This window comes from Bubalus bubalis, chromosome 14, assembly GCF_019923935.1.
Source record: "Bubalus bubalis isolate 160015118507 breed Murrah chromosome 14, NDDB_SH_1, whole genome shotgun sequence".
Classification (NCBI taxonomy): Eukaryota; Metazoa; Chordata; class Mammalia; order Artiodactyla; family Bovidae; genus Bubalus; species Bubalus bubalis.
Genome location: NC_059170.1, coordinates 58,090,873 through 58,111,582, shown reverse-complemented (window position 1 = coordinate 58,111,582; position 20,710 = coordinate 58,090,873). Strand labels below are relative to the sequence as shown.

At 39.9% G+C, this 20,710-nt stretch overlaps 1 protein-coding gene across 1 annotated transcript in view; it reads right to left on the bottom strand.

Moving 5' to 3' along the window:
- PRTFDC1 (phosphoribosyl transferase domain containing 1) overlaps window positions 1-20,710 on the bottom strand; it is a 102,279-nt gene that overhangs the window by 67,330 nt on the left and 14,239 nt on the right. Inside the window, 1 exon segment of the mRNA XM_006075962.3 lies at window positions 16,087-16,270. Coding sequence (XP_006076024.3) covers window positions 16,087-16,270 — 184 coding nt within the window.

The following is a 20,710-nucleotide window of genomic DNA, read 5'->3' as shown; positions in this document are numbered from 1 at the left end:
TGATCATCATAAAGGATTTTTAAAGAGACTAATTTCCCCCAAGTCATTTTATTATATCCAACTATTTTTCCCATCTAAATCCAAATTATTCCTTGGTAACTTCCCTAGCACATAAAGCCCATGTGGTTTATAAAATATCTATGGAATATATAATTTCTTAAAGGCTTTATGGTCCTGATGCTAGGTTTTATATTCTACATCAGTTACAAAATATTGATTAAATAACATCACTTGAAAATAAGGACAAGGATTTTTGCTGCCAGCAATTATTTTTGTGCCAAAAATTAGAAATTGTCTGAACATAATTAATAAAATACCACATTGCATACTTTTGGGAAAAGGTCAGGTACAAATGGATTTAAATGATTTTCAGCATATTTACACATACTATTAACACATGGCAACCCACTCCAGTACTCTTGCCTGGAAAATCCCATGGACAAAGGAGCCTGGTAGGCTGTGGTCCATGGGGTTGCTAAGAGTCAGACATGACTGAGTGACTTCACTTTCACTTTTCCTTTCATGCATTGGAGAAGGAAATGGCAACCCACTCCAGTGTTCTTGCCTGGAGAATCCCAGGGATGGGGGAGCCCGGTGGGCTGCCGTCTATGGGATCGCACAGAGTCGGACACGACTGAAGCGATTTAGCAGCAGTAGCAGCAGCAGCATTAACACATAAGTGTGCTGAAATGCAGTACACTTGAATTTCATGGGTCCAGCATGCATGTGAAGACTACATGGGGTGACATGGGAACATGAAATACAACTGGAAGCCTGGGGCATGTGCTGCCATCAATACTCCTAGGACACACACGTTGTGGAGGCCAGGCCCTGCGTCATCGGCAGGTGCCTCTAATAGCTCAGTCACTTGATCCCCACTCCCACTTCATCGCATCTCTAGGAACAACTCCAATGTCAGATGGGACTGGAACTCTTTGGAACTGTTGGGCAGGCAATCAGAACATAATACCCCATGACTCAGTAGTACACTTTTCCTGCTGGCTTTGGCAATCCGCCTCGTTCTCAAGATCAGAACCCACTGTACTCTGCATCTGTGTCTTGTTCTGTTTCCTTGCCCAAGTCTCCTCCTAGAAACCTGCCCAGCATTCGTGAAGAACTGGGGTGCTCCCTTCTTCTGCCCGTCTACCTCTTAAGCACTGGGGTCCTTTGTCCCCTCCACAGCTCCAAGAGGCAGCTGTGGTACTATGGTTAAAAATTCTAGTTTGGTGGACTTGTGGACACAGTGGGGGTGGGAGAAGGCGGGATGAGTTGAGAATAGCACTGACACATACACACTGCCATGTGTAAAACAGACAGCTGCTGGATGACACAGGGAGCTCAGTTCGATGTTCAGTGATGATGTGGGGCAGGGAGTGGGTAGGAGGAAGGCTTAAGAGGGAGGAGATATAGGTTATACTTACAGCTCATTCACGTTGTTGCACAGCAGAAACCAACACAACATTGTAAAGCAATTTTCCTTGGGAAAAAAAAGCTCTAGTATCTCTCCTACTAGACAGATCTTTATTTCCTGGCCACGTGTCCTTGGGGGTCTAACTAACCTCTCTGGCCTCTGTGTCCTCATATGTGAAAAGGGAGTATTAGTAGTGTCCAATTCACAGGCATCTTGTGAGAGTTTAGAGAGTTCGCACATATAAAGCACTTAGAAGGAGAGTTGGCCATAAATGAGTATTCAGGGTATATCAGGCTTTATTAATAATAGAACCAATAGTACAACACGAGCCAGCAGAAACTACCAGCCTAGTGCTTGGAGCTCTACAGGCCGTGGGCCTTCAGTCCATCTTTCAACTACCTCTTATGCCTGCTGTACTGGACTTCACCTTGTGCTGGAGCAGAGTCCTTCCCCAGTACGCCCTGCTCTGCATGGGTAAAATAGATACCCCCCTCTGTGTGCTTCCTTATCCCGGATCCAAACGCAGCCTGAGGCAGACACTGAATTAAGCACAGCTCTGACCCCACAGTGTTCTCTGAAAACTTGGTTGCCTCTACAATCTAACCATTGCTTCTGCATTATTCCCTTATTTGCCCTCTCAGTGTTCTACGGGAAAGTAAACCTGAATACAAAGAATGTATACTTTAATAAAATGCACAGACACAAGATAAAGACTAGGAATGATAGCTAAAAATGTATGCTATAATCCCTGTGTGTGTGTTAGTCGCTCAGTTGTGTCCGACTCTTTGCAACCCCATGGACTATAGCCCACCAGGCTCCTCTGTCCATGGAATTCTCCATGCAAGAATACTGGAGCGAGTTGCCATTCCTTCGCTAACTTATTATGGGCTTCCCAGATGGCACTAGTGGTAAAGAACTTGCCTGCCAATGCAGGAGATGCAGGAGACAAAGGTTCAATCCCTGGGTCCAGAAGATCCCTTGAAGAAGGAAATGGTAACCCACTTCAGTATTCTTGCCTGGAAAATCCCATGGACAGAGAAGTTTGGTGCGCTATAGTCCATGGGGTGGCAAAGAATCGGACACAATTGAGTGACTGAACACAATGCAACCTTATTACATTACATAATGGTTTGGTTTCACATTTTTCTTTAATGTATTTTACTTGATGAACTGGAATCTCAAAGTAAACCTCCCCAGAGCAATGGTAAATAATCTCTTTTAAAATCAAACTAGATATTTGCTTCATGCCAAGTTTGTTGGCATTCATGCATCCTGAAAGCCAACAGTAAATATATCTTAAGAGCCAAAGGTCAAAGACAAAACAAGTAATGTCAACACTCCTTGTTTCGGTAAACATATAAACATGACAGATGTTTCAGCATCTCTATCCAGAGGTCACAGAGAAATTATGTTCTGGTTTTCATAAGCGCTTTTGATTTCGTTTAAGGATTTATGTGGATTGAATCAAACCACCCAGGCTTCCCCCTGATTTATTCTTTGGTAAATAACTCTCCCTTTGAAGTCTACAAAAATGTTTTGAGGATATTAAAAATATTTTAGATACTAAGGTGGAAAAAATCTGTAGCCTCAAAGGAATATCCCACCATTTGCAAAATAATTTTGGAATAATATCACAAGACCTGAGATTTAAGAATAACCAAAGGATAAAGACAGTGTTTTCTGTCACATATTAGCTACTCAAACACTCAGAACTGCCCAAAACCAGCATGCGTGCTCTCAGTTGCTTCTGTTGTGTCCAACTCTTTGTGACCCTATGGACTGTAGCCCGCCAGGCTCCTCTGTCCATGGGATTCTCCAGGCAAGAGTACTGGAGTGGGTTGCTCTCCTCCAGGTGATCTTCCCAACCCAGGGATCAAACCCATGTCTCTTCTCTCTTCTGCACTGGCAGGCAGGCTCTTCACCACTGAGCCTCCAGGGAAGCCCTTATTGGTAGGTAAAGTAACAGTGTTCTTTACAATCAATGATATCTTGAATTTAACAAAATATGGTTAAGTTCTGGAGTTTTTTTTTTGTTTTAACTTCCCTCTTTTATTCCTTTATTTTCTTCTATTTTTCTAGTCCTTTTGTTTTTCCTCCCTTTCTTACTTGAAAAAGCACAAAAATATAATATATATATGTAAAATGTATATATATATATATATAAAATGTATATAGTATGTGTGTGTGTATATATATATGAATATATATACACTATAGATACAAACACACACACACACACACACACACACACACACGCCTGTCTTGGATCCAACCAGCATCTCCAAGAAATGAGGACCTCTTTTCTGCACCTGTCTACCTCTAAAGAATCAAACTGGGGTCCTTTTTATCACCCTGAGCCCAAGATGGGACTCTACTAATGGTGGACTTCCTGCCTCAAAAAGAAAGGGAGGATTCATCAGTGAAGCTGTCACGTCTTAGGACTTTTGTTTGTTAGGAGGATTTTGATTACTGATTCAATCACCTTAATAGTAACTGGTCTGTTAAGATTTTCTATTCCAAATAGCAAGTGTTGGTGAGGATATGGAGAAAAGAAAACCCTTGTGCACTGATAGTAGGAAAGTAAATTGATGCAGTCACTATGGAAAAAAGAATGGAAATTCCTCAAATAATTAAAAATAGAACTATCCTATGATTCAGAAATTCTACTTCTGGGCATTTATCTGAAAAAACCAAAACCACTAATTTGAAAAGATTTCTGCATATTTACTGCAGTATTATTCACAATAATCAGTACAGAAACAACCTATGTCCCCACTGATAAAAATGGATAAAGAAGAGGATGTGGTACACACGCACACACACACACACATACACTGAAATATTATTCAGCCATAAAAAAGAATGAAACCTTGCCATTCGCAACAATGTATATGGAATTCGAAGGCATTATGCTAAGTGAAATAAATCAGAAAAATATAAATATTACATGATCACTTATGCGTGGAAACTAAAAAAACCTCGGTGATACAGAGAACAGGTTGGTGGTTACTAGAGGTGCGGACTGGTGGGTGGGCAGTAAGAGGTGGAAGAAATGAGTGAACAGTTCTTATCTTTGTTTTTATTAAAATACACTGAAAAAAAAAAGAAAGGAGGCATTCAGGCCCCCTTACTATGTGGAAAACTTACAGTGAAAGGCTTTGCAAGGTGAAGTGAAAACATGAACTCTTGGGATGCTGGGTCTGGTTTATCTATCTCTTACCCATTCCTCACTAGCCTGGATGACAAAGGATGACTTAAAGCCTTTGTTCTGAACTCTGGGAATGAGAGAGAAGAAACTCCTCTTATGGGAATAGGTCTGTGGCCAACTCTTTGCTCTAATGAGCCTCTTTCATAAAGGTGCCAGCATCCCCAGGGGCCCACATACCCTGCATGGCAAACGTCTCAGTCCCATTGCAGCCCACTCTGCATTCTATTTTATGTCCAGAAAGCTTCCTCTCAGTGCTGCCAACACACAGGAATTATGGATGAATACAAGCAGGGCATGTACAAGTAGCACAGGGAAGGGATCCAGGGCAACTACAATGCCTCAAATTAAATTCTCGGTTTGTAAAGATTTGAAGTTCGATGAAGATTTTACTTTGCTCACAGGTTAGTTATCGAAATGGTGGAACATGAAGAAATCAGAGTATAGTTCCCTGAATCACACTTTATCCTCACATTGGATTGTACACAGATTGAAGAATCTTTAAATCAAGGCAGCATTTCAGAGGGAATAAAAGGAAAAGGCTTGCAAATAATGCGTCCACATACAAAAGAGCTGGCCCTTATTCAGATTAGATCAGATCAGCCGCTCAGTCGTGTCCAACTCTTTGCGACCCCATGAATCGCAGCACACCAGGCCTCCCTGTCCATCACCAACTCCCGGAGTTCACTCAGACTCACGTCCATTGAGTCGGTGATGCCATCCAGCCATCTCATCCTCTGTCGTCCCCTTCTCCTCCTGCCCCCAATCCCTCCCAGCATCAGAGTCTTTTCCAATGAGTCAACTCTTCGCATGAGGTGGCCAAAGTACTGGAGTTTCAGCTTTAGCATCATTCCTTCCAAAGAACATCCAGGGCTGATCTCCTTTAGAATGGAACTGGTTGGATCTCCTTGCAGCCCAAGGGACTCTCAAGAGTCTTCTCCAACACCACAGTTCAAAAGCATCAATTCTTCAGTGATCAGCCTTCTTCACAGTCCAACTCTCACATCCATACATGACCACAGGAAAAACCATAGCCTTGACTAGACGGACCTTTGCTGGCAAAGTAATGTCTCTGCTTTTGAATATGCTATCTAGGTTGGTCATAACTTTCCTTTCAAGGAGTAAGCGTCTTTTAATTTCACGGCTGCAGTCACCATCTGTAGTGATTTTGGAGCCCCCAAAAATAAAGTCTGACACTGTTTCCACTGTTTCCCCATCTATTTCCCATAAAGTGGTGGGACTGGATGCCATGATCTTCGTTTTCTGAATGTTGAGCTTTAAGCCAACTTTTCACTCTCCACTTTCACTTTCAAGAGGCTTTTGAGTTCCTCTTCACTTTCTGCCATAAGGGTGGTGTCATCTGCATATCTGAGGTTATTGATATTTCTCCCGGCAATCTTGATTCCAGTTTGCGTTTCTTCCAGTCCAGCGTTTCTCATGAGGTACTCTGCATATAAGTTAAATAAAGAGGGTGACAATATACAGCCTTGACGAACTCCTTTTCCTATTTGGAACCAGTCTGTTGTTCCATGTCCAGTTCTAACTGTTGCTTCCTGACCTACATACAAATTTCTCAAGAGGCCCTTATTAGCACCTACCAATATTCCATCTGACTTCTCTCATATCCTCCCATTTCTTTACCCCCAAGCCCCTTAGAATAGATGTTTTGAAAGGCTTCCCACCCTCACCCCAAAAGAGCTTCTTCAGAACACACTAAGGTGGGGAGTTCAACTGCCAGCTGAATGATGCCCGTTTCTCTTTGATTCAAGCCTCTACAGCCTCCAGAGTTGGCAAGGAGCTTGGAGTTCAAGGTTTCTGGGAGATTCTTCTAGGTTTGCCTTCCCAAGAGCAGCAGCTCTAACTGAATCCAGAGAGGAAGCAGGTGGAATGAATGTTCTAAGCTTTTGGAAAATCTCCATGGCATAGGGGGCAAAGATGAAAAAAAAATCATAATTTCCCATCATTTATTAAAAAACCCCTATGAATATTTATTATTCATTTTCCTGGAGGGCATTTCATAGTTTATTAATATCAAACATAACACATGTCAGAAAAATAAGCAGTTGTCTATTTATAGATTTTGCCGTTCTTCCAGCAGTTACAGGAGTTGGCTTAACCTAGGTATGTAAATATCAAAATAAACCTTGGGAAAAAATTAAGCTGATTCATTTGGTGAAATTTCCCTCCTTTTAGCCTAATAATTCTCAATACATCAACACATCTCTAGATTCACAGTATGTTTCAGTGGTCACAATCTTGGGCTCTGGAGTTGAACTTGGGTTTGAATATTAGTTCTATTACAAGCTGTTTGACCTTTGGCATGTTACCTCACAGCCCAGGTCTCACTTTCCTCATCTGCAAAATGGGTATAACAATGTTACCAACTGTTATTCATTTTCCCTCTCCTACTGAATCAATTAAGTTTGGAGTCTTCTTCGTTCCATTTCATCCTTTCTATTTGCTGGGAAGGTATACATAATATACACTGTATTCTTATTCTTTCAGTGGTTACACCTAAACTTTAACAGGCATACCTAACTGAAATTCTGTAAATCATAAACCTCTCTATACTTCTCCTAAACCATAGAAAACCTTAGAATGCTTTTACTCTGGTCTTTTAAAACTGAATATGAGCTGGTATTTAATTCCATCTTGATTGTTTTCCCATAAAATGGGTCATAGTCAGTACTATTATTTCACCAATTATTATTTGAACCTATCTTTGCTGATTTACCTACATGCCTGTCAATTCATTTGCATTATGTTTATTTACCTGGCTTCAATTTCCTTTTTACTAAAATGTACCCTAAATATACTAAAATAAACTAGGAGGTGTTTTCAGCCAGCATCTATTATCAAGAAACTCTTCTGGAAGGTGACCCCTGATGTCTATAGCTGGCCCTCACACTTGAGTTCAAGATCAGCTTAAATGAAAATCTAAGTTACCAGGTATTTTCTCTCAGAATGACGATGTTACTACACCATGTCTTCTGATTTCTGCTGTTGCTTTTGAGAAGTCTGTTGATAGGATAGAGGGGAATTTTTAATTTTTTTCCAGTTACTTTCATGATCTGTTCTTTGACTCTGGGGTTTTGCCTTTCAGTTTCACCAGATTGTGTCTACGTGTGGTCTCACTGGATATGTGCTTCCTGGATATTCATGTCTCTCATCAGCTCTGGAATATGATTAGGCATTATCTTATCAAAAATTACCTCTCCTCAATGTCTCTAGTCTTTCCTTACGGAATTCCTAGGTACCATCTTTTGTATCCTCTCACTCAACTTTTCATGTCTCCTATCCTCTCCTATATTTCATCTCTATCCATGCTACTTCCTGGATAGTTTTTTCAGATCTATCTTCCAGTTAAAAATTCATACCCATAAGAACTTCAATCTGCTGTTTATCCTATTATGTGAGTCACTTTCTTATCCATTCAATCGGTATCTTTCTCACTGCTAGACATTCTGTTCTTTCCCATCCAAAAGTTCTCATTTATTTTTTCTTCTTGTGTTGTCTTATCTTTTATTTAAATCTTTTTGTTTATGTCTTTAGTCAAATTAACTATAATTATTTTATATTGTCTTTCACATAGCTTGCTTACCTATTTTTTGCTATTTACTTTGCCAGCCGCTGATCTTGCCTGTGAAAGATTGCTTCTATGCATCTTTTGTGCTTTGGGTTTTTGAGCTCAGGTTAAGTGAGGTATATCTGTAGGAATCTGGCCAAAGTTAAGGTATTTCCTCCACAGAGGTTTTCCACTTGCTTGTATCAGGTGTCTTGAGGATTTTGTGGTCTGAGACCAATTTTAGTATTAAGTTTTCTGGTTGGAGTTTCCCAGATGATACAGGTAAAGTAAATGAAAACCTCAGACTCACATGTGGTACAGATTCATGTTTAAAAGTTCTCACAGGATATTTACTTTCCCCTCTAGGGCAGGCCAAGAATGACAAACTAGCTTCTTAGGGTCTCCCATTACTAGAGGATGGATTTTTTTTTTTTTTTTTTTTCAGCAAGGGCATATATTTTTGAAGGCAATGGCTTTGCATGAGGGTCTCATCTAATGTCCCATCTGATACAAGTCCAAGGCTTTGCCATCTGTCTCTGCATGGGGGTTAAAGTCAGATTACTAAAACAACTCCCAACCCCTCTCCTAGGAGCCCTGGTACACATTTACGCTTAGATTCTCAGACTCGTCATTTCTGCCTTGGATATCCCCTACCTTCTGTGAACTCCAGTAAGCATTTAAAAGGCTTTTTAGGGACTTCCCTAGCAATCCAGTGGTTAAGACTCCACGTTTTCACTGCAGGAGGTTGCGGGTTCAACCCTCTGTCTGGGAACTAAGATCCCATGTGCCACGATCAGTAAATGAATGACTAAAAATTTATTATTATATTCACCTAGTATTATTAGATGTTTGTAGCAAGAGAATTTTCCAGTTGTTTATTCCATAAAACTGCCACAATTAAATTTTTGTCTGGGTTGTTAACCTATTTGAATGTATTATTTTGAGAAAAAGAAAATATTTTTTTAATGTGTAATGTAATGGTGTAACACAAATAAGTGCTCACATAATGCAGTGTTATCTTTGGGTTATTAGATCAGCTGAAAAATTAGGCCCCTCAGATAAATAAATTCTTTTGAGAAATAACTGAAATTAGATTCTTTGCTAAATAAAATAAACACTGAATACTCTCACAAGTTTTGCTGATCTTTTAAGAGAAGCTACAAAGTATAGCCTCCTGCGGGCACATGGAATGTAATACATGCAATAAGTTCTCTCTCTCATGCAACTTCTGGATTTTCTCAAGTAATGTCACCATTTCTTAAAGGCAAATTATTGCATAATGACAATAATAACTATATATGAACTTAATATTTGTCTTATATATTGTTTAGAAGAAAAATACAACCAACTCCTTTAATAAATGTTAGCAAACATATTAATATCTCATGAAACAGTAAAATTTTGTGGAAAATGTGATACGTTGCAAAGGGCACATGCTTGAGAAATAGATGGGTCTGGCCTCTGGTGCCTTCGCTACTATTTACTGGCTGTGTGACCTTATGAGTTAATTAAACTTTCTGAGCCTCTTTTTCTTCACCAGTTAAAAAAAAAAAAAGCTGAGAGATACTTGGCAGAGTTACAGTCAGGATTAAATGAGATTAAATTAATTAATCTAGCAAGAGCTAAGTGAAAACTACTGAAAAGAGGGACAGAGGAAAAACGAAAGAAGGGAAGGAGGAAGGAAACCTCGAAACGTTAAGGAACCCGGGCTACCAGCGCCTCTCATTTCATTTAAAAAACAGGAGCCTGTGGGCTATGTTCTCCAATGAATGAGCCTAATGGTAAGTTCTAAGTAATCTTTGTCTAGATGGGGATCATTCAGCAAATTCATTTCATGTCTCATGGGAAGTGTAATACAACACAAAGAGAAGTCAAATTGCCTTGAGACGTCTGACCCATCCATACCCCAGGAAGGTCCCTTAGTAAACTTTAGTGGAGGGCGTAAAACAACTGGGACCCCTCCTAGAAAAAGAGCCCCTCGAGTGACCTCCGAATGCCTACGGCTGTGACAAGGAGACACAGCCTCTCAGTAAACAGAACTTCCAACGTTTTCCTCAAACAAATAAAAGAATCACAGAGTAGAAGCACAGGAGGGAGTAAACCTACATGATGCTTTTGCCCAGCACCCACAACAGCCTACAGAGTCCCGACTGCCCTCCAGGAACTTCTGAAGGAATGAAAAGAATACCTCAGTGGCCACTGTTTCTGCCAAGCTGTTTTCGAGGTGTCTGCTTGGGATGAGTCGGTTTGGAGGTATGTGGGAGCACCAGACATCCTCAGAGGAAAATGAGTTAGTCCTGTTTCTCTTCCTTGGTGGTGTTATTAGCTTGGGCTTTTAATAGGTCTCTGTCCTCAGGACTGTGGAAAGAGCTCAAGTGTGTAAAGGGGTGGTCAGCTCAAGACTAATCTGAAGGCATTGAATCCATCTCCGGATGAGGACAAGCTTACGTGCTGTGAGCAGAGAAAGCTGGGCTGTTTGCCTCAGAGCCTGGTTTATGAGTATGGTTTTCTATCCATTTCTGAGAGGGTATTTAATCAGGGGCAAAGCTTGCTCTAAGTGAGCAGGCAGGCTTTTATGTGAGGTGATTGATCAGGAGATGATCTGCGTCACCTTGGTGATGGACAAGAGGAAGGACATTTTGTAAGAAGGGAAGAGGAGAGATGCCACAGTTATGCTTGGTTGCTACATGATTTAAAGGTGCTGCTGCTACTGCTAAGTCACTTAAGTCGTGTCCGACTCTGTGTGACCCCATAGACGGCAGCCCACCAGGCTCCCCCGTCCCTGGGATTTAAAGGTGGGACAAACACTAAAACGTGCTGTGTGTAAGAACCGATGCTGGTGGTAAACATTTAAAGTCTATTCTAGCCTTCCTCCTTCATCAGAACCCTGGGTAGGAGCCTCCACAGCCTGATCCCCAGGAAAAATAATGTTGATTTGAATATATCTGTTCATTGCTTTAAAAAAATTTTTTTTGGCTGTGCCACACAGCATGTGGGATCTTAGTTCCCTGAAAAGGGATCAAACCTGCACCCCCTACATTATAATCGAGAAGTCTTAATTACTGGACCAGCAGGGAAGTTTCGGCAAGATTATTAGTTTCAGCAAGATTGACTGTATTCTGGACTGTAAAACAAGACTTAAAAAATTTAAAAGAACTGAAATCATACAAAGTACTCTTTCTGCAACAGTATTAAACTAGAAATCATACACAGCTATCTCTGGAAAATCCCCAAATATTTGGAAATTAAACAGTAAGAAATAATCCATGAATGAAAGAGGAAGTCACAAAGGAAATTTGAAAATAGTTTGAGTTGAATGAAAATGAAAACAATACAACAAAAATTTGATGATGTAACAGTTAATATCACATGACTGATAACAAGGCAAGAATATTTTCTTTCACTATTTCTATTCAGAATTGTATAGGAAGTCCTAGCCAGTACAATAAAGCAATAAAAAGAAATACACAAATTAGAAAGAAAGAAGGAAAACCATTATCTTCATAGAAAAACCCAAAAGCATCTACAAAAGAGCTATTTAAACTAATGAGAGTTTTGAAAAGTCAAGTATTCAATACACAAAATTTCTATGTGTACCTGCAACAGACAATTTGAAACTCAAGGAAAAGTTTACCATATATAATAGTGAAACCAAGGGCAGTCATCAGTTGGATCCCTTAAACTATAACTTGCTTCATAAATAACATCCTGTAACTGCCTTTCCTGACTAAGCTCTCTTTAATTGTTTTGAAAATTGCACACCCTCCAAGGTTCACATCGCTTAGACAATATATCACAAGACTCCTTTCAGCACCCCCTACAGATAACACCTCTGACACATGGATTGCTACAGTACAGCTGTTCTTTCATGGGCAGAGAGTTAGTCTTACCCAAGTCAAACCAGCCAAGATCCCCAACCCTTAACCTGGTCTAGTGGAAATACCTGATGGATGAGCTTTTGACATCATAGGACCAAAACCCCCACTCTCAGATCACCCTAACACACCATTCTCTGAGCATGCATTCCAGAAGGAACATGTAACTCCAACACTCCAGTACAGGACACCAATTACAGGTTATTCTGTAGATATCAACAACATGATTTTTAAACTTACATAGAAAGATAAACTTTCATAAACAGTTATGAAAAAGAACAAAGTTGAAGGACACATGCTCTCTGACTTCCAGACTTCTATGCAGATACAGTACAAAACAGTGTGATACTGACCAAAGAATAAGCATAGCGATGAGCTGAACTCAATAGAGTGCTCAGAAATAGACCCACGAATATACAGTGAATTGATTTTCAATAAAAGATCAGAGGCAATTCAATAGAAAAGAATAGTCTTTTCATCAAATGATCTTGGAAAAACTGGACATTCACTTGTAAAAACAAAAAAAAAGAAATCTTGATCTGTACCACATTAATAAATTAATGGCAACCCACTCCAGTATTCTTGCCTGGAGAATCCCATGAACAGAGGAGCCTGGCTGGCCATGGTCCATGGGGTCGCAGAGAGTCGGACACAACTAAAGTGACTAAGCACACATGCAAAAAATGAATTATACACCTAGATACACCTAGAAACCTAAAACTAGGAAACTTCTCAAAGAAAATAGAGGCTAAATCTTCATGACCCTGAATTAGACAAAGATTACTCATATACACAAAGATTTAAGCAAGATTGCTTACAGACACAAAAATTATGATCTACAAAAGAAAAAATGATAAAGTAGAATTTACAAAAATGTTTAAATTATACCCTTTGGGAAAAAAAGTACTCTAATGAAAACAAAAATAACAACCCACTGAAAGGAAAATATATTCAAAAACATATTAATAAAGGATTGGTAACAAAAATATGTAAGAAACTTAAAACTCAATAATAGAAACAACCCAATTTTTTAAATGAGCAAGATATTTGAATAAACATTTCATCAAAGAAACTGTATAAACAACAAAAAAGCAAATAAAAGGATGCTCAACATCATTATTCACTGGGGAAATGCAAATTAAAACCATGATGAGATACTATTGGTTATCTAAATCAGTAAAACAAAAAAAAGGAAAAAATAAAGAAATATTGACAATAACAAGTGTTGTCAAAAGTGTAGAGCAACTGGAACTCTCATATAGTCCTGGTAGGGGAGCAAAATTATTCAATCACTTTGGAAAATAGTTTGGTAATTTCTTATAAATACTCCCCATATAACCTAGCAATCTCAAGACAAATTTGCTCAAGAGAAACAAAGACATAAGTACATACAAAAACCTGCATGTGAATATTTTGTTGTGCTGCTGCTAAGCTATGTCTGGCTCTTTGTGATCCCTATAGACTTCAGGATGCCAGGCTCCCCTGTACTTCACTGTCTCCCAGAGTTTGCTCAAACTCATGTCCATTGAGTCAGGGATGCCATCTAACCATCTCATCTTCTGCCACCCCCCCTTACTAGCTTTATTCATAATCACCCCAGAAAGGAAACAAACCAAATATCCTTCAGCTGATGAATGATTTTAAAACTGGCGTATCCATACAATGAAATCCTACCTGACAATAGGAAATGCATTACTGGGACATATAACAACATCGATGAATTTCAAATGAAAGATGCTAAGCTTTACAGATTTACTAAGGCCACATGGTATCTGATTACATTATATGACATTCGATTACATTATATGACATTCTAAAAAGAGCAGAACTCCAGGGAAAGAAACCGAATCAGCGCTTGCCAGAGCTTGGGGGTTGGAGAAAGGATTAACTACCAAGGGACACAAGGACATTTCTTGTGATAAGGGCTGTTCTGTGTGTTGACTGTGGTGATTTACAAGACTATGCATTTGTTAAAACTCATAGAACGCCAAAGTGACACAGGTAAATTCTATTGCATGTAAATTAGGCTCAAATAAACCTGACTTTAATTTTTTTTAAGATTTTAGAAGATTTTACAATAAGGATCAGAGCCAAGCGGGGAAAAAAATCTTGTAAGAAGGAAGCACTGCTACTTAAACTAGGATGAGAGACAATTAAAGAGAGGAAAGATTTTCAAGAGATGAAACGAATAAATTAGAGTTAAGATGGCCACATGCCCCCTCCCACACACACACACCCCAAAACAAAACCAAAAGACAATTTTATCCTGACCTCAGAGATCATCAGGAAAAGAGTATTTTAAGAAATGAAAAATTTACTAGCCGCTTGAAAGCTGAGGCAACTGAGTCAAAGAAGGAGAACAGTAGGGTCAGTTCAGTTCAGTCGCTCAGTCGTGTCCGACTCTTTGCGACCCCATGAATCGCAGCACGCCAGGCCTCCCTGTCCATCACCAACTCCCAGAGTTCACTCAGACTCACGTCCATCGAGTTGGTGATGCCATCCAGCCATCTCGTCCTCTGTCGTCCCCTTCTCCTGGTACCCCCAATCCCTCCCAGCATCAGAGTCTTTTCCAATGAGTCAACTCTTCGCATGAGGTGGCCAAAGTACTGGAGTTTCAGCTTTAGCATCATTCCTTCCAAAGAACACCCAGGACTGATCTCCTTTAGAATGGACTGGTTGGACCTCCTTGCAGTCCAAGGGACTCTCAAGAGTCTTCTCCAACACCACAGTTCAAAAGCATCAATTCTTCGGTGGTTTTAAGATGCCCTCCCATCCCTGTCCCCAGGCACACACCTTTTGTGTATAATCTCCTCCACTTACCTGTGGGCAAGACTTGTAAATATGATAGGAATTTACTCTCATGATTAGGTGATTAGTCAACTGACTTTGAGTTCATCAAAGAGAGTTTATCCTGTGTAGACCTGACCTAATCAGGGGAGTCCTTTAGAAAGGAGCAGGGCCCCACTGGAGGGAGCAGCTCTCCTGCCCTGCAATGAACAGCCTATGCTGTTGTCCACGAGGCAGGGACCCCAGGGCAGCCTCTCAGAGCTGACAGTGAATCCAGTCTAGAGTCAGCAGGGAATCAGGGGTTGAAATCTGCTAATGACCAGTGATCTTGGAGAAGGACCCCAAATCCTAGAAGTGATCAAAGCCCCAACTAACACCTTTATTTCGGTCTGGAAAGATTCTGAGCAGAGAACTTCTGACCTAAAGAAACTGTAGGATGATAAACATATGTTGGTTTAAGCCACTAAGTTTGTGGTTATTTTGTCCCAAAGCAAAGCAAACACAATTCAAAGCTAGTGATTTGGGCTTCCCTGGTGGCTCAGATGGTAAAGAATCTGCCTGCAATGCAGGAGACCCGGGTTCGATTCTTGGGTCGCGAAGATCCCCTGGAGAAGGGAATGGCAACCCACTCCAGTATTCTTGCCTGGAAAATCCCAAGGACAGAGGGACCTGGCGGGCTACAGTCCATTGGGTCGCCAAGCGTCAGACACAACTGAGTAGCCATGAAAACCCAGCACAGACTGGTAGAAGAGCGTTCTGTTGGAGATTCCCTGGTCTTCTGTCTCACTGCTCTTGATAACTCATTGTCCCTACAGGTTTTAGTTCTTCATATCTGGGCCCTGACTGCAGTCACCCAAGTACTAACGCTGGGGGGACATCCTCACACAGATCTTTGGGGCCAAGAGCAATATCCAGAGCAGAAGTACATCTGTATTCACTGGACTTCCTTAATACTCTTTCTCCTCACATTTATTCATTGAGACTAGGCACCAGGAAATAACCACTCAACTTTATAGCCATAAAAGAAAGCATGAATCATTCCTGAAGCTTCTTTCCCTATATGAACAATAGATAGGAGGGTCTCCCCGCCCCATCAAGAACATTATTTGAATGATAGGCTATAGTATCTTGCAAATTAAAATAAAATACATCCTTCATTTTCATCACATTATTAGCTCTTTGCTTTTATAACACTGTTCATTCTAAACATCACATAATGAAAATGGAGTAAATCATAACTTACCCTGTAACTTTTTAGTCGGATGAAATCAACCTTCATAAAGACACATCTTTCAGAGTTTCAACTGACGTTCTTCAGGTGTTCTACCAGGTCTGCACAGAACTTGTAGCCTTCTTTGAGTACACACAGGACCATAATGTCACAGCATCCTATGTCTTTCATAATATCCTTAGCCAGCCGTTCAATTCTGAAAGAAGGGATTAAAAGACATATTAAAGTATAGCCATCTCTGAGCATATTTGTTCCTTTCAAAAAAAAAACTGCATGATGTACTCTACATATGTGATTATGCAGGAGAAAAGTGGAAAAGGTCTTGGGAGACCAAAGCCTCCAGATAAAGAAGCTTTGTTAACGTCAGACAAAGAGAGAGTGTTCAAAACATATTTCTGATAACCATATCATCAGTGGTACATTTTTTTCCTCTGTGTCACAAAAAAAATGATTAAGGTGTAAAACATGATGTCAAAGATCATGAAGGCACTTATTTGATCACTACAGAGCCTGGTTGTTAGCTTTAACAAGGCTATGATGGTATGTGGTGATATTATATTCACTTTAAAAAGCAAAGAAAGAGGAAATGGAGAATGACTCACCCACCTGACCACGTTAGACAAGACTAGAGGAAAAGTCAAGCCTGCAGTAACTATCAAAAGAATAATATTTGTCTTTTATTTACTGAAGATAGCATGTTACCTATGTGAAAGGTGCCCCAGACACAAGAAAGCTCTGTGAAAAGTAAAAATCCAGGGAAGACTTGGAAAAGGCTGGAAATAACTGGGAGATTGGGGTGGACATATATACACTATTGATACTATGTATAAAATAGATAACTAATGAGAACCTACTGTATAACTCAGGGAACTCTACTCAGTGCTCTGTGTGACCTAAATGGGAAGGAAATCCAAAAGAGAAGGGATACACACACACACACACACACACACAGAGTCGATTCACTTTATTCTACAGTAGAAATAATACAACATTGCAAAGCAACTATACTCCAGTAAAAATTAATTAAAAAGATATGGCTCTTTATCTGGAGGCAATATGAATGTGTTTGCCAGGCCCCCACACACATTCATCAGCAGAGAGTGGAAGCCTCACTATCTCAAGGTGTTTGAGAACAATCTCTAATCAATATTACGCCGAAGACTAGGCTATTCAGATACAGGTGTGAACCCCAGTGAGCAAAACTTAAAAGGAAAAACAAGAAAAACAGACAGCTATGCACTGCTGGGGAGACACTCTTCACAGACTGGCAAAGACAAAAAAGGAAACAAACAACAAGAGTGATGAGTAATAAATAGAGACAAATATGGTAGAGATTAAACCAAGAATATCAATCATGACTTTAAACGTGAATGATCTAAAAATAGGCTTCCCAGGTGGTGCTAGAGGTAAAGAACCTGCCTGCCAATGCAGGAGATGTAAGAGAGGCAGGTTTGATACCTGTGTCAGCAAGATCTCCTAGAGGAGGGCAACCTACTCCAGTATTCTTGCCTGGAGAATCCCCATGGACAGAGGAGCCTGGCTGGCTATAGTTCATAGATCACAAAGAGTCAGACACAACTGAAGCAACTTAGCATGCACAGCATGCACACATGGTCTGAAAACATCAATTAAAGGCAGAGACTGTCAGAGTGGACCAAAAAATACCCTAAGGTATGTTGTCCACAAGAAATTCATCTTAAACACAAAGATCCAGATAAAAGACCCAGATTAAACAGATGGAGAAAGATGCACCATGCAAACATAATCAACAGAAACCTGGAAAAGCTACATCGATTTCAGACAAAGCAGACTTCAGAGCAAGGAAATTGTCAGGAATAAAGAGTGACATTACTGTAATAAAAAGAGGTCAGCTCTCCAGGAAAACATAATAGTCCTTCATGTGTCTGCACCTAGCAACAGAGTGTCAAAAAACTGACAGAACTAGAAGTAGATGAATCCACTGATGTAGTTGGAAACTTCGATACCCCTCTCTTAGTACATGACAGATTCAACAAGGCAGAAAACCAGTAAGGATATAAAGGAACAGTACCATATAACAGCTGGACCTGGTTGACATTTACAGAATACTTCACCCAATGTTCTCCTTAAAATATATCAATAATGAAAAGACAAGCCACATACTAGTGGGAAATATTTGCAAAGCATATGTCTGATAAAGGGCTGTGTCCAGAATATACGAAGAACTCTTACAACTCATTTAGAAGACAAACAACCCAACAGCAAAATTGGCAAAAAACTTAAATAGGCACCTCTCCAAAGAAGATGTATGAACAGCTAGAAAGCACACTAATCATTAGGAAAATTTTAAACCACAACGAAACACCTTTATATATCCACGTTTTTGTTTTGTTGTCTTAGTCACTAGGTCATGTCCAACTCTTTGGCAATCCCATGAACTGTAGCTTGCCAGGCTCCTCTGTCCGTGGGATTTCCCAGGCAAGAATACTGGAGTGGGTTGCCATTTCCTTCTCCAGGAGATCTTTTCGATCTAGGAATCAAACCTCTGTCTCCTGCATCGGCAGGCAGATTCTTTATCACTGAGCCTGGGAAGACCTAGAATGGCTAGAGTTAAAAGGACAAACAATATGAAATGTTGCCAAGTATGTGGAGAAACTAGGGAGAAGGGCATGGCAACCCACTCCAGTATTCTTGCCTGGAGAATTCCATGGACAGAGGAGCCTGGTGGGCTATAGTCCATGGGGTCACAAAGAGTTGGACATGACTGAGCAACTAAAACAACAATGTGGAGAAACTGGAACCTTCAAACGTTGCTGGTGGGAATGGAAAATGGTGCAGCCATCTGGAAAATAATTGGCAGTTTCTTACGCTTACCATAAAACTCAGAATTCCTCTCCAAAAACCCATCCAAGAGAAATGAAAAGATGTGTCCACACAAAGACTTACATGCAAATGTTCCTGGAAGCATTATTCGCAGTAGCCCCAAACAAGAAATCTAAGTGTCCATCAATCGATGAATCAATAATCAGATATTGATTTAATTTATATTTAAAGCTCAGAAAACACAAGTTTATAGAGGAAGAAATTAGATTAGTGATTGCCTGATAGTGTGGGTAGGAGCAGAGATTGACAACAAACTTTTGATTGACAACAAAATATTGTAAAACGATGCTGGTAATTGTTGCCTAGCCATAAAAATGTACTAAAAATCACTGAGTCATTTACCTACAATGGGTGAGTTTTGTTGTATGTAAATTATACCTCAATAAATTCATTTTAAAGGTGGGGTCAGGCATTCTTCACGCCCCACCCCAGACCCCCTAATCAGAATTTCTTGACATAAAGCCTCCTGTAGAGGCAACTGGTAACCTTGCCAGGATTCAATCCTATAATAGATCAGGATGCAATTAACTTAAGTCATAATTAATTTTCAGATGAGAAAAGCCAGAATTTGTTTAAACCAGGGGGTTCCCAAACTTATGTGAAGACAAAATACTTCTGAGAGCTATTAAGAAGCGAATCGAGTACAAAGATGCCCACTGCACAAGAGAAGTTGGTTTAACTATCAAAGTTAAGCATATTTCTTCCCCATCCCTCCCCTTTCCTTTGCAAGAATCTGTATCCTTCTTCTTTGGTAGGAGAAATCCAGTAGACTGATTCTTAGGAAGCTGAATATATTTTACAAAATTTACCCCTTTTACAAAATTAGGTATTTTTATTGTTTTCTAACCTTCCACCATATTTTATGTGTAATGCATTCATCATAATGGCTGAGGTTGGACTAAACAAAATATTGAGTTAATGCAGCCACTGAATCAAATTAATTTGGGAGAAATTTCTTTCCAAGCATGTGTAAAAAGAAATGGATAAATATTCTATTCAACAGTGGAGACCACTTTTCCCCTACCGTATCAATAACAGGAGTTTTGCATTCATATTTGTCTACATTTGGAAAAGGAAAAATTTATTGAGCAGCTGTTTTCCTTGGTGCCATACAGTAAGTATCACTGGGCTCAGAAATCTGTCTCCCAATCTAGTGAAACAGAACAATAGCAAGTACCGGGCGTTCTCTAATGAAATGATTTAGGAATCTGCATCTTTAATATGAATTGCCAACTGGGAGGTTTGACAAGTTGGGAGATGCCAAATTTTTCACATTTATTTCTTCTCAGAACCTTTTTTCCCTTTAAGGATCAAAACTTGTACTCCGTGGAAAGCCACCTGAGGCCGTGAGAAATCCCAAAATAGATCTTATTTTAATAATATTTTATAGTTTGAGAGAACACACAATATGCAGATCTTAACCAATGGGAAATCTTAGAATTTGAGTGAAAGAATGACATTTCCTTTTGCTTACAGACAGGCATTGATGGAAAGATAACATCCTGGGAATAGTGACCAGCTGGTGCTTTTCAAACTTTCCTTTGGCTGAGGGTCTATTTCATAAGTTAAATTTCAACTCAGAAGAAAGTCACAGTTTAAGAAAATAGAGGCAGAAGTACAAAGGCTGAAGGAAAAGGGGAGAGTGGGAGCCCCAAGTCTCAGCTTGCCCTTGTTTCTCAGAGCTTCTCCCACCCCGATTTCTGAGTGTGAAATACAGGAAGCTTGCTTTTCATATAAATGTGAAGGCTTACGTATTTGATCTTGTGCTAGAAAT